Source organism: Esox lucius, chromosome 4, assembly GCF_011004845.1.
Source record: "Esox lucius isolate fEsoLuc1 chromosome 4, fEsoLuc1.pri, whole genome shotgun sequence".
Taxonomy (NCBI): Eukaryota; Metazoa; Chordata; class Actinopteri; order Esociformes; family Esocidae; genus Esox; species Esox lucius.
In genome coordinates, this window is record NC_047572.1 from 26,387,351 (window position 1) to 26,400,973 (window position 13,623).

The 13,623-nt window shown below is 47.4% G+C and overlaps 1 protein-coding gene across 15 annotated transcripts in view; it reads right to left on the minus strand.

Annotated features, from left to right (window-relative positions):
• The window catches only part of rapgef2 (Rap guanine nucleotide exchange factor (GEF) 2), a 96,872-nt gene that overhangs the window by 2,561 nt on the left and 80,688 nt on the right, over window positions 1-13,623 (minus strand). For 7 of the 15 annotated variants that reach the window (XM_034291785.1, XM_034291780.1, XM_034291778.1 and 4 more), the window contains 15 exons: window positions 13,463-13,581; window positions 13,016-13,173; window positions 12,799-12,813; window positions 12,013-12,253; window positions 11,333-11,716; window positions 10,900-11,111; window positions 10,432-10,555; window positions 9,957-9,980; window positions 6,690-6,913; window positions 6,234-6,404; window positions 5,020-5,169; window positions 4,683-4,748; window positions 3,657-3,843; window positions 2,905-3,419; window positions 1,064-2,497 (listed from right to left, as the gene is read on the minus strand). In XM_034291785.1, coding sequence (XP_034147676.1) covers window positions 2,112-2,497; window positions 2,905-3,419; window positions 3,657-3,843; window positions 4,683-4,748; window positions 5,020-5,169; window positions 6,234-6,404; window positions 6,690-6,913; window positions 9,957-9,980; window positions 10,432-10,555; window positions 10,900-11,111; window positions 11,333-11,716; window positions 12,013-12,253; window positions 12,799-12,813; window positions 13,016-13,173; window positions 13,463-13,581 — 2,976 coding nt within the window. In that variant the 3' untranslated portion in view covers window positions 1,064-2,111. Of the gene's footprint in view, window positions 1-1,063; window positions 2,498-2,904; window positions 3,420-3,656; window positions 3,844-4,682; window positions 4,749-5,019; window positions 5,170-6,233; window positions 6,405-6,689; window positions 6,914-9,956; window positions 9,981-10,431; window positions 10,556-10,899; window positions 11,112-11,332; window positions 11,717-12,012; window positions 12,254-12,798; window positions 12,814-13,015; window positions 13,174-13,462; window positions 13,582-13,623 lie in introns of those variants that run through there. The other 8 variants (XM_034291783.1, XM_034291779.1, XM_034291782.1 and 5 more) reach the window with 5 other exon arrangements.

The following is a 13,623-nucleotide window of genomic DNA, read 5'->3' on the forward strand; positions in this document are numbered from 1 at the left end:
ACCCCAAAATAGCATGTTGGATGCAATGTAGGTCAACCCAGTAGAATGATATCATTAGGATTTTGTTTAGCTAAACTCTACCTTAAGATGTGCAGCAACACAACAGCCAATGCCTCTTACTAGAGAGGCGTAGATGGAATCTTTTCTGAACAAAAGCACTTGCTTCCGATCACAAATACTTGTACGCAAAGGCGTCGCTAGGATCACAATACATTCAGGACTTAGCCCACCCGCCCCGCCCTGGACAAGAAGTACGCGATCGGATTTATAGATTACTCCTCCATGAACTGCCACTTTAACGTGGTGGAGGGGTTTGAGTACCCGAGTGACCCTAGGAGCTATGTTGTCTGGGGCTATATGCCCCTGGTAGGGTCTCCCATGGCAAACAGGTCCTGGGCGAAGGGTCAGACTAAGAGCGGTTCAAAAAACGTTTAATGATGGAAAACATTTTGAGGACCGTGACGTCGCCCGGTATGGCGCAGCCGGGGCCCCACCCTGGAGCCAGGCCTGGGGTTGGGGCTCGTATGCGAGCGCCTGGTGGCCGGGCCTTTCCCCACGGGGTCCGGCCGGGCTCAGCCCGAAGGAGGGACCATAAGGGGTCGGTGCGTAGAGGATCGGGCGGCAGTCCCTCTTTTTAAGAAGGGGGACCGGAGGGTGTGGTCCAACTACAGAGGGATCACACTTCTCAGCCTCCCCGGGAAAGTCTATGCCAGGGTACTGGAGAGGAGAATACGGCCGATAGTAGAACCTTTGATTCAGGAGGAACAGTGTGGTTATCGTCCGGGCCGTGGAACACTGGACCAGCTGTATACCCTCTACAGGGTGATGGAGGGTTAATGGGAGTTTGCCCAACCAATCCACATGTGTTTTGTGGATTTAGAGAAGGCTGAGAAGACTGTGTCCCTCGCTGCATCCTTTGGAGGGTGCTTCGGGAGTATGGGGTCATGGGTCCTTCGCTAAGGACTGTCAGGTCCCTGTACGACCAAAGCAGGAGCTTGGTTTGCATTGCCGGCAGTAAGTCAGACTTGTTCCAAGTGCATGTTGGACTCCGGCAGGGCTGCCCTTTGTCGCCGGTTCTGTACGTAATTTTTATGGACAGAATTTCTAGGCGCAGCCAGGGGCCGGAGGGTGTCATTCTAAAGTAATTATACAGCTGACAAAGAGCAGAAATCTGAAGCGTCGGCTCATCATTTTGTTTTTCAAACAGAAACCTGCTACACGCATGCCAATATTGCACGATTGTATCTTCCTAGCCCCTGCTTGGCTCTACCCAAACACTTTCCCGGGTGCTGCCCAATTGGCTTGCCCCAACAGCAAGCAAGTGTTGGCAACAACAGCTTGTGGGGTATCTTGTTTAAGGTATACTAATCTTTGCTATATAAGTAAGAATTCCTACCAAGTAGCGTATTGACACAATGCATAGGGAATTACCCTGGTGAGAAGCTCAGTTTCACTTTCTTGTCCAGCCATTTGCTACACTGGTACCAGAAATGTGGAGGCAAAACTAAATAAAGCCATTAGAATGCAAGGGAGCAGAGTAGCCGAATACACAGGAACCTGTCTTGTACAAATTTCCCTTCGCTCGTCCGTCAACCTGTTATACAGTTAATTTAATTTGCATGGCCTTCGTTACAAACGGTAACGTCAAAGGTAAAGAAACAACAACAACAACAACAACACTGCTGCAGATGGAGGGGCAAGCATTGTCCAAAAATAAAAACAAAATGGGTGAGCAAAACATTCTACCACAAATGTGCCTGAGGATGAATGCCACTGGACTCGGCGTGGGATGTGAAGGAGAGCAGAGAGGGTGAGGAGCAACGTGGGGATTGGTGAGCCCTGATCCCACCTTGGTGATGTCATGCACATGAGATGCAGTGGAGGGTTTGTGCGGGCCCGGCTGCTGATGTGCTTGTGCGGTCTGGACATCTCAATGGCCATTCCCCACAGGGAGTTGGCAAGACGGCACAAACACATCCGGAACGGGGCTAAGCTTGCGGTGGATATGGGGATCTGTGTCGTTCTTGCTGGGCATGCAGATTAACGTTGGTATAAATCAGTCATTTACCTCAGCCGGGGGGGGGGGGGGGGTCTGCCCTGTAAACCTCATCTCATGGCCTTGATGTCTCTGATGTTGTGTGTGCCACTGTCTTCCTCAGAGCGACTAGTTTGGGAGACAAGGACTCACCCTCCTCTTCCTCCTCTGGGTCTTGGTCCTCGCCTGGCGAGCGGGTGCGGTGGAGCCCCGGGTGTTTGGTCAAGCCCGCCCCTGGGGGTTTTTGAGCCTGGTGGTGGTGGTGATGGTGGTGGGAGTCGGGCGACTGGGTGACCATGCGCGAGCGCTGCAGGGCCGTGGTGTAGTCGGGCGGACGGCGGCCGGAGTGGGCGGCGGGGGGAGGTGGCGACGGCGTCTGGCCCTCGCTGAAGTCAGAGATGGTGAGGGCGGTGTAACCGGGTGGAGTGGGAGGGGGCTCACGGTAGCGGCTCTCCTTTCGTGCTACGATGAGGGGTGAAGAGAGGGCGGTGGGGTTAGACGCAGTTCTAAACTCCCCCAGGGATCTGGGCACTGACGCAACGCTCACATGTACTCCCCTCAACATGTACGCACGTAAAACCAGGAAGAAGGAGAACACTGATCCGCATATGATCCAAGATCTGCTCTGATGTGATTTTAGAAGTAGAAATTAGCATTAAAGACCATCACTACCAGGTCCGCCATTTGGGACTGTTCAGGGGAGAAATGGATGAGAACAGACCAAAAAAAATAAACACCTGAAGGAGTTACATTTTCACAATACCCTACAGAAAAAGACATGTTCTGTTTTCTGAGGACGAGGCATGGAACCGTGGCCTACGAGGACAGATGGTCAGACCTCCACACACAAAGTCACAGTGTCAACTCACTGATAAGGCCCTTGCTGCCGGCGGTGATTGGCGATGGGGACGGCCTCCCGTGATGCTTGGCCTCGTCAGACCCCATTGACGTGATGCTGCTCGTCTCCGGGTCAGCGTTCACGTCCTTCCCGCCTCGCCGTTTGATCGTGCCCGTGTCGCCCTCAGAGTCCTCGCCCCAGTACGCCGCGGAGGATGACGACGAAGACGCAGAGGCCCAGCTGCCCCTGGCCTGGGCCGCCCACAGACTGGCGGGGCCCAGCAACGCCTCGGGGCCTCCGGGAGGGTGGATGCCTACCACCCCGCCGGGGCCGAACGCCAGGGTCTCCCAGCTGCGCCCCTGCTGCATGGTCTGGATGTTGTCATGGGACCCGGAGGAGCAGGAGGTCCAGGAGCCACGGCCGCTGTCGGCGGCGTCCAGTGACACGCGGTCACCCTGGTCATGGGTCAGCTCCTCGGAGCTCGGGGAGGAGAGGACCGTGGTACCGCTGTACAGGCCCCGACAGTCCTGCATGGAGGAATATGAGCTGCGGGGTGGGAGGGGCGGGGTTCCAGGTTAGAGTTACACCTTTTACAGCTGGTTTCACGCTGGTTAACAACACAGACAAAATGGAGGACTAGAAACCTTCCACTTTCAACTCTGAAACAGATGGGTTTATTTCAATGGAACGTGTAAGAATTTACATTTTAAAGTTAACCACCACTCAGACGGGGGGGGGGGTTTGGGAGGGTGATCATTAGAAACGGCCGGCACTGGTTCATACCCCAGACTGTATTGATCGGGGTCCGTCGTGGCCCTCCTCTCCAGCCGTGATCCCATGCCGTGGGGGTCTCGGAGACCTCTCCTCTCCTCCTGGGCCATGTCCAAGGATGAGTTGCTGACCAGGCTGGACCGCGACGAGATCTCACTGTGACCCGAGTCGGAGTAGGTGTCTCCCATCCTGGGGTAGCCTGGGGAGGGGGAGGGGGGGTGAATTCACTGCCTGAGTCCAATCTACCCATCTACTACACCTTCTGGGGGATTGGCTGCAGGCAGAACAAAGACAGCACTTCGGGTCTATAGGTTCACATCAGACTGCTGCCAGGACGCTGTTGCTAAAGTGTCCTTAATTGACCTGCAGGTTATATATATTTTTCTCCAGTTAAAAATAAATGAAAAGGAACTTTTCTCCCCAACGACTCCTTGAACTTCCTTCACTCTGCCCACCAAATGGCCTATAACTCTGAAATCACTGTCACCCTCTGAGAACCAGTTACCAGAACATACAGTATTTACATCTAGAATTACTAAGTGAAGAAAGGGCAGGCGAAAGTCCTAACTCTACACCGAAACTAAGAAGCTGCATGGGGCAGTGATCCATTCACACAAATGAGGATGCTTAGCCTACAGAGCCCTCTATATACTGAAGCAACGGCTATACTACACATCACACCAATACAACTCAAGCCCCTCAGGACCCCTTATACAGGCAGGTTACAACCAGTTCCCTTTTAGAAGTCCCTTAAGGTCAACTCGGTTGTGGCCATGTAAAACGCCTTCAATGTAAAAAAAAAATATTTGGTAACGAAATGAAACCGTGATCCTTAACAGACAGGTCTATGATCCCTGTATAGGATTGTTTTTTCTCTCTCCATTTGGTGCCTAATGACCCCCGAGTCGTTATCAGATCAAATCCCTGTACCATGAACAGCCATCATCATTAAACATGGTTGGCACTGGTGAACCTGCAGGTATTGGGGAAGGCATGGTGCTCTAGCAGCAGATATCTCAGTCTAGGGTCCCAGTTTACCTGCGGCTGTCTGTTTACTGTTAACGGAAACCCTCTGGACCCTTTGGCCCTTCAAAGTCCCGAGCCCTATGTACAGCAGGGCAAAGACACCGTCACTCAGGATTTTAATATTTCAGCTTTATGGCTTACATGAAAAACCTTATCAGTGCCGCACAGCCCTAAAATCCTTGAGGAAAACTCTGGTATTATCGGTAATGTATCCACAATCATATTGAAATCACAGGTGGCCGAGACAGTAGTTCCAGTCTATTACCACTAGGTGGCAGCAGTGATCTGCTGCAGTGTCTGTCTGTCTGGGTGAGGGTTGCCTGGTGGACTGAGGCCTAAAGCTTCTTACCCTTCTTGGGCGAGCTGTGGGGGGAGGTGGGCGGGGAGCTAAGCTGCGAGGAGGCGTTGGACACGGTGTCCTCCGTCTGACGCTTGTGACGCTCACTGGCCTCCTCCGACAGTGACAAGATCTTCTTCAGTGACTGAGGGGAACTTGTGCCTTCAAAAACAAAAGGATTAGCCAACATTAGCATTGTGGCGTGAATGTCAAATGGAGAGATTCGAAAAGTGTAGGCCAAAGACAATATTTGTGTGCCAAGTTTTTTATCGTCACATGAGCAAGTGGCCAGTAGGTGGTGCTCAATTCACAGTAAACTGAGAGGTAGCAATACACATTTCTTCTTAACTAAACTTAAACCTCAATGTTAAACTCAAAAAGGATAGACACCAACTTAAGCAACGTCAAGTTTCCTAGGCTCAGACAAAGCCTAAGCACACACATATACATATAAACATATATATATTATACACACACACACATATATACACAAATATATTATACACACACACCCCCACATATATACACAAATATATTATACACACACACCCCCACATATATACACAAATATATTATACACACACACACCCCCACATATTATACACACACACACCCCCACATATTATACACACACACACACCCCCACATATTATACACACACACACCCCCACATATTATACACACACACACCCCCACATATTATACACACACACACACACACATATTATACACACACACACCCCCACATATTATACACACACACACACCCCCACATATTATACACACACACACACCCCCACATATTATACACACACACACCCCCACATATTATACACACACACACCCCCACACACATATTATACACACACACACACCCACACACATATTATACACACACACACACCCACACACATATTATACACACACACACCCCCACACACATATTATACACACACACACCCCCACACACATATTATACACACACACACACCCCCACATATTATACACACACACACACCCCCACATATTATACACACACACACACACCCCCACATATTATACACACACACACACACCCACATATTATACACACACACACACACCCACATATTATACACACACACACCCCCACATATTATACACACACACACACACACACACATACACTTATACATACATATATACATACATATTAATATAGCTCCTTAAATTGTACTGGTTCTTACCAAACGGCGGCAGGTCTTTGACTGGCACTTTCTTGCGGGAGGGGTAGAGGGCCACAGCGGGCACCTGTAGGGCCTGGTTACCCTTCTGCAGCTGGCCTCTCTGCTGGCTGGCAGCCCTGGACACCACGGGAGACGTGTCCGGCCTCTTACCGCCACCGGCGTTCTTTGGCACTGACGGAAGAGTTGAAGGAGAGTGTGGCTCTTTAACGGTCAATACTAGTAGTGTCGCTGTAGAGCCAAACCAGCCGGCACGCGTGCACCACACCACTCACTGTTGGACAACTCGCATTGCAGTAAAGATCGTGTCAGCATGCGTTTGTTTCTCTGCGCGTACACAATGTTTGTGTGGTGTATTAGGCCAAGCCTGGAGTGTGTTGTTGAATCCTGAGACCTAGGTGTGTGTGTGTGTGTGTTTGTGTGCGCGCGCGCAGTACTGATGAATGCTAGACCACTCACGTGTGTTGATGGAGGGCTCACACTGCAGTGAGAGGATCTGCAGCGCCTCCTCGTTGGTCTCCAGGCTGAGATGGGACAGGTACTGCTTGACCTTGCGTGCCATCTGGGCGTCCTCGTACAGCTTCTTGGCATTCAGGAAAGAGCTCCGCCTCACACGCTTCTTGTGGCCGCCTGCCTGGGTGACGTCCAGCACCGCTGCATTGGCACTGCCCTGGCTAAGAGAACTGGTCACACGCGTGCATACATACACACAAAGACAGACAGACAGACACACACAGAGACAGGCACACACACAGAGACAGACAGTCAAGCACACACACAGAGACAGACAGTCAGCCACACACACAGAGACAGGCACACACACAGAGACAGACAGTCAGGCACACACACAGAGACAGACAGTCAGCCACACACACAGAGACAGACAGACAGACAGACACACAAAGACAGACAGACAGACAGACACATAAAGACAGACAGACAGACAGACACACACACACACACACACACACACACACAAAGACAGACAGAGACACAGACAGACAAACACACAGGCAGACACAAAGACAGACAGGCACACAGACAGACAGACACAGACAGACAAACAAGACAAATACATACAAACAAAAAAAAAAGAGAGGAGAGAAAGAGACCACAGTCAGACTATTGCCTTGTGTTGTACTATAAAAAAGTGTAGATAAGTGTGTGTTCTACTATTAAATCATAGATGAGTGTGTTTTACTACTAAATCATCGATGAGTGTGTGTTCTACTATTAAGTCGTAGATAAGTGTGTGTTCTACTATTAAGTCGTAGATAAGTGTGTATTCTACTTCTAAGTCATAGATGATTAAGATGTAGATTTGTGTGTTCTACTATTTAGGTGTAGATTTGTGTGTTCTACTATTTAGGTGTAGAGGAGAGTGTTCTACTACAAAGGTGTAGAGGGGTGTATTCGACTACAAAGGTATAGAGGAGTTTATTCAACTACAAAGGTATAGAGGAGTTTATTCAACTACAAAGGTGTGGATGAGTGTATACTACTATAAAAGGTGTAGATAAGTGTGTTCTACTATAAAGGTATAGACGAGTGTACTTAGGTGTATTCCTACAAGGTATCTGAGAGGAGGGTGGTTTGAAGCAGACATGCATGTGAGAGAGGCTTTGGGGACATTCCTCTCAGCTCCAGAACAGTCCATGCATTCCAAGGAAGAAGGGGAGGGGATGGGTGGAATCATTCAGGAAACAGGAATGTGTGTTTGTGTGTGAGGTGGGGGGGTCATAATTATAGTTTACATTAATGTGGTCTAAAGCCGAGATAACTGAAGTGAAATGTCTTTTCAGCAGAACCATGGCACCTACTCAGTATTGTGAAATATTAAGGGTCTCCACTAATAATGGCACCCTTGGTAATTAGGAACTAAACGGTCTGTGAAAACAATTTATTTACTGTTTATCCTCTTGGTTTGTCATTCCAAATATTCACAAAAATCAAACCTTTAGTTGAGGTAAAATGGGAAAAAGAAATGTGCCAGAAGTTTTGGCACCTCTAGAGTAAAAATCTAGGAGTAAAATCTTACTGAAGCATATTCCAATAAAAATGTTACATAACTTTTTTTTAATTAACCTGAATGATTAGAAAAACCTAAATGGTAATCCATGAATTCCTGTTTCTCTGGGGTATGAGGTGATTCGCAGGCCAAATTCCCATGTATATAATACCGTAATGAGGTGCGAAAAAAGGGTTCTTGAGCTGCATAAACAAGGAAATGGCTATAAGAAAATAGCTTAACGATTGAAAATGCCCTTTTCCACCATCAGGGCAATAATTAACAATTTTAAAGTAACTGGAGATGTTAACAATCTGCCTGGAAGAGGACGGCACAGTGAGGAGGATGGTTTTAGTGGCCAAAGAATCTCCAAAGTTCAGAGCTGGAGAAATGCAGATGTTTGTTGGGTCTTGGGGTCAGAAATTCTCCAAAACTACGAACATAACCACACGTTTGGGAGGGTTGCCGTAAAAAAGCCTTTGCCGTCATCAAACACCAACCTCAATCATCTACACTTCGTCAAACTTTGTTGGGACTTTGAGTGGGACTGGGTTCTATGGTCAGATTGGAATTAAATAAAGAGTTTTGGAAACAAACACCAGAGGTGGCTTTGGCGTAGACAGAAAGATAGGCATGCGGAACTGTAGCTCATCCCCACTGTGAAGTATGGTGGTGGATCTTTGTTGTGGGGCTGTTTTTATTCCAAAGGCCCTGAACAACTCGTGTTAGGAGAAATGTCTGCTGGTCACCATATTTCATCATGGACCAGCAGATATTATATCAGAACCTGATTGCTTCTGCCAGGAAGCTTAAAATGTGACGTGGTTGGATCTTCCAGCGGGAAAAGTATTCAAAGCACATCTCACTATCAGTCAGCACAAATATGGTGAACTGACCACAGGTTTTTTGGCACGGCCATCCCAGTTCTTTTACCTAAACCCCATTGAATGGTTTCAGATACCTTGCCATGTGTTTTCCAACATCATTATGCATTACAGAGACCACTCAGAGCTGTTACCTTAGCAAAGGGTAGTTGCACAAAGTGTTAACAAGAAGGGGTGCCAGTAATCATGGCACAGATATGTGCCAAAAATATTTGCTTCATTGTAAGATTTTTTTTTCTTTCAATTGTTTTACTTTAATTAAAGATTCGATATTTCGAATGAAACATTGAGGATGAACATTGAAATGTTTTGCTCATATTTAAGGGAGCCAATATTAGCGGAGTGCACTGTATAAGCTTGTTGGCCAATGTAATGTTAAACTTAAGTGCTTCGGCAGTCATTGTAGCACAGACTAGTCTTTCACGCTGAAGAAGTTATTTGGAGTCTGGACGCTGAAACAGTCTGGGTAAATCCATACCACGGAGAACAATAGAACCACACACGAGGTGTAAGTAGATATGCCTTGTTGTTAAGGAGGCTAGCTGGGAAAACACAAATGTATCACTTTTGCTAGTTCACAAATTATGAATTGCTTTATGAATGGCAATGAATGGGACTATAATTATGAATACAAACTTGGTGTGACCTGAAACTAGTAAAAGTGATGTTCATTTCTAAACAAATGGTTTGCCAGAGCCGAGCAGTGTTAGTTGTTTATCAAACGGTAAGTACAAAAAATAGAACACAAGCTGTCAGAAACTAGGAAGGGAGGAAGCGAGCAAATAGGGCTGAAAGAAAAATTGCACGGAAAGGTCGTAGGTCACCAACACTTACCCTAAACTCCTCCATTTCTTCTTCCTAGAATGGATAGCCATGAACAGTGAAGCGTGGGAGGCAAAGAGTGGATGAGGGAACGAAAGAGAGAGAAAGGAGACAAGCTTAGACAGGATAGACCACCAAGAGCCACCAAGATGAGTAGCTAACCAAAGACCCACAGCAGAGAGAAAGACAACCATTACAACCACCTGACAATTGAACATTAAAGCATGGTGGACAAACAGTAACAGAGACACTTTTGCACAAGTATTGCTTCCACGGCAGCGATAAATACGCAGAATATAGTGCAGAGTACAGCACACAGCTGGGGAGCCCGGGAAACGCTGCTCAAGAAAAAGAAAGAAAGCGTGGAAGCGGGAGAACTTTGACAATCTACACGTGAACGATAATGGAGACTACAGTGATTTGATTGGACGTAAAAAGGTGAAGATTTGTTAGTCTGGTACTCTGGTAATCCCTGTTCTGACTGTACCTGGTTCGGAACATGAGCGCCGGGTCCATGTTGACGGAGGCCATGCGCCCCACGTGGCGGATCTCTTTGGCAATCATCCGCAGCTTCTCAAAGTTCACCAGTCCGTCCACTTTAGAGTCATTGCCTGGGAAAGGGGAGAGAGAATATACATTCACAGAACAGGTTAGATAAGATGAGCTGTTCAACAATATTTGTGCAATATGGGGCTAAAATGTAATTCAACAGCCAATAGTGAAACAGCAGGTAAAAAATGTGTCAATGTTTTGTAGTTGAAGGCCTTTTAGAAGCTAGAGGTTTAATTTCCTTAACAATCTATTCTGTGACCCTGCATCCACGGTTTTCCGCATTTCTGTCTGGAAACACTCCATCCCTATGTGTACAGAGTGTTACCACGGTATCACAGCTCCCTACTGGCGTTTAATTTGAACTCTTTAGTGGTACAGCGTTTGTAAGCAGGTTGTTGTCTACCTTCATGAAGGAAGGTGAGGTCCTTCTTGATGACAGGGAAGAGGGGTATGATGGGTGGCTGAAGGTTCTGGTTGTTGAGGACGTTGCGGTACTTGGCCATGTTCCTGGACGGGTCAAACAGGTCCTGCAGGTCCCCAAACAGCTTCTCGTACTTACTGGGCAGCTTTTCCCATGTGCCCCGGAGTCTAGATACAGGGGCTAGGTTCAGACCACTGTTGGGGCACAAACCGACAGTAAAGTTAGAACGCTGGTATTAGAGAGAATTAACTCTGGTTCAAGAGGTGAATGCTTTTTAAAGATAAATTAAAGATCTTTGGGAAGCATTTCAGCAGAATCAGGTAAGCTAGATCAGGTGCCGGATTGGGTGGTGAAACCCTGGAACATATGCTGAACCTATCTACGTGATACCAATACAACATGGTCACAAAGTCACCTGATGATGGCAAACATGGAGTTGAAGTTCTTGCACTCTCTACAATGTAGGGCTATCTTGATGAAGTGCTTGACCGTCTTCATACGCTTCAGCTGGTTGGGTTCCCGGGTCACCTCCGACGCCACCCAGAAGGTCTCCTGGTTGATGGCCTCCTCGAACCGCTTAAGGCAAAACGAGCCCGTCTTGGACTTGAGCTTGAATAAGTCGTCGATGTACTCAGTGGGCTCGATGGCGCAGAAGAGTTCAAAGGCGCGCATGGAGAGCTGGGTTGCTACCTCCACAGTGGATAGTTGGAGGAGGGAGATCTGGCCTTCACGAAGGAGGTCCTGGGCGTCCTCGTCGGAACACAGTGTCTCTGTCTCCATGTTGCTCTTCAGGTAGTACCTGGGGAGAAGGGAAGGAGGGTGTTCTAGCACATTCAGAACATGTTTTTGTTGTGGTTGAAGTCCTTCAGTAGTATTAAGGTTTGATTAACATGCCTGTCCCTACAATCTGACTTGATTAAAAGCAGAATACCTGAAAAAGAGACGTTGAGTGCCGTGTGAGAGAAGGGTATTAAAAAAGCAAATAGTCCGAGGAATTTCCAAGAGGATTGGGATTTGAGAGCATTTACTACATCTTGGAAAAGATGGGACTAACCTGTACAATTATTAAAAAGAAATAATAAACCAAGTCCTTACCTTCCACTGAGCTGTATTCTGTCAGCCAACTTGGACAGCTGCTCAGGAAGCCGCCGTTGCTTGATGACGCCCTCTGGTGTAACGGACACCTCGCACAGCGAATAGGCTTCAGGGGCTGCGGTCAGGGCGAACTCCCGGATGGCCTGGGCCACAACTTCCTTGGCCGTGGTGTCTTTACCAATCATGATATACCGGCTCTGTTGGTCTGCCTTGAACACTCGTAGCACCTGATCCGACATGTCTAAGGAGGAAGCACAATGTCAAGGCATTGTTGGACAAACATGCAGGATATGTAAATAGCTGACAAATTTGAATGACCCAAAAACATTATGTCAGAATTAGATAATTTGGTCATAGACAGTAATGTGTCACAGTGACCCAGATTATTCACAAAAAGTTAAAGAGAAATGACATCCAGAGAAACCCTTTTAATGTTCCCATACCAAACAAAGTTAAAGGGAATAAGATAAGATGTGCAATAAGATAAAGGGACAAAAAAGAGAGAAAAGGCCACTGATGTCCGCTCGCAGTCAAGCCAACATACTCCACGACGTAGCTAATTTAGCTGACAGAGGATGACAACATTGACAAGGACATGATTGAGCTTTCTAGAGTACAGTTTGATTCAGGTCTACATTACACAAATAAAGTTCACCATTGTCTGGACCATAAACAAAGAAAGAGTTAACCATTCATCGACCAGTTTTAGAAACAGCGCGTGAAAAGAAAAGCAGTTAGTTGACAAAGAGGAGAAGCTCCGCTGGGGGCAGTAGCAGAGATACTCACTTGTCACAACTGGGGCTGAAAGAACAGAGTGGTTTAAGGAAAACATTAATGGGTGTGTCAAACATAGACACCAGAAATCTGGCAATGAATGAATTAGAATATGTATGAAAATGAGTGAGCGATTCATGGCAGATTTCAAGGCTGCTGAAGATATGTAATGTAGTATGCTTTACAATCCTCTGTACAACAGAGGTTTCTAGAGGTCTGCGTGGCTCACCAGGCTGGTTGTTGAAGTCCAGGATGCGGTGGTGGGACTGCAGAAGGTCAGGGTTGCTGGACGACAGGTTGCCACTGACCGGCAGCGCGGCCGGAATCTGTTTGGACTGCTTCAGGCCGACGATGCTGTCGTCCTGCGATTGGCCCACACCCACCTCACTATGGAAACAGAGTGAGGGAGGGTTAAGATGGGTTCAGTATCCTTTTTTTTTTTTGGTAGAGCAAGTTGATTCCACTGTCTGACTAGAATTTTACATTTGAATGTTAAAACCAGCTCTGCATTCAGAATACAGAGGGCAATGTTTTTACTGTGAAGTCCATCAGTAATAGGGCTTACCGTGCTTAATACATCTTTTTAAATACAACACATTTAACAGTAACAAGCAATACCTAATTCAACTCATCTCTAACGCTGAGGTAAATGTTTCCTTTGTCTCTGTCGTCTTACTTGTATGGTTTGGGTGGCAGGATGCTGGTGAGTGTCTTGTCAAAGATCTTCTTGAGTTTGTTTCTGCCACCCACAGTGTTGGCTTTGGCCTTCTTGCTGGCCTTCTCCAGGCCCATCACCTGAATTGATTGAAGGAGATTGACGTCATTCAGTTGGACAAC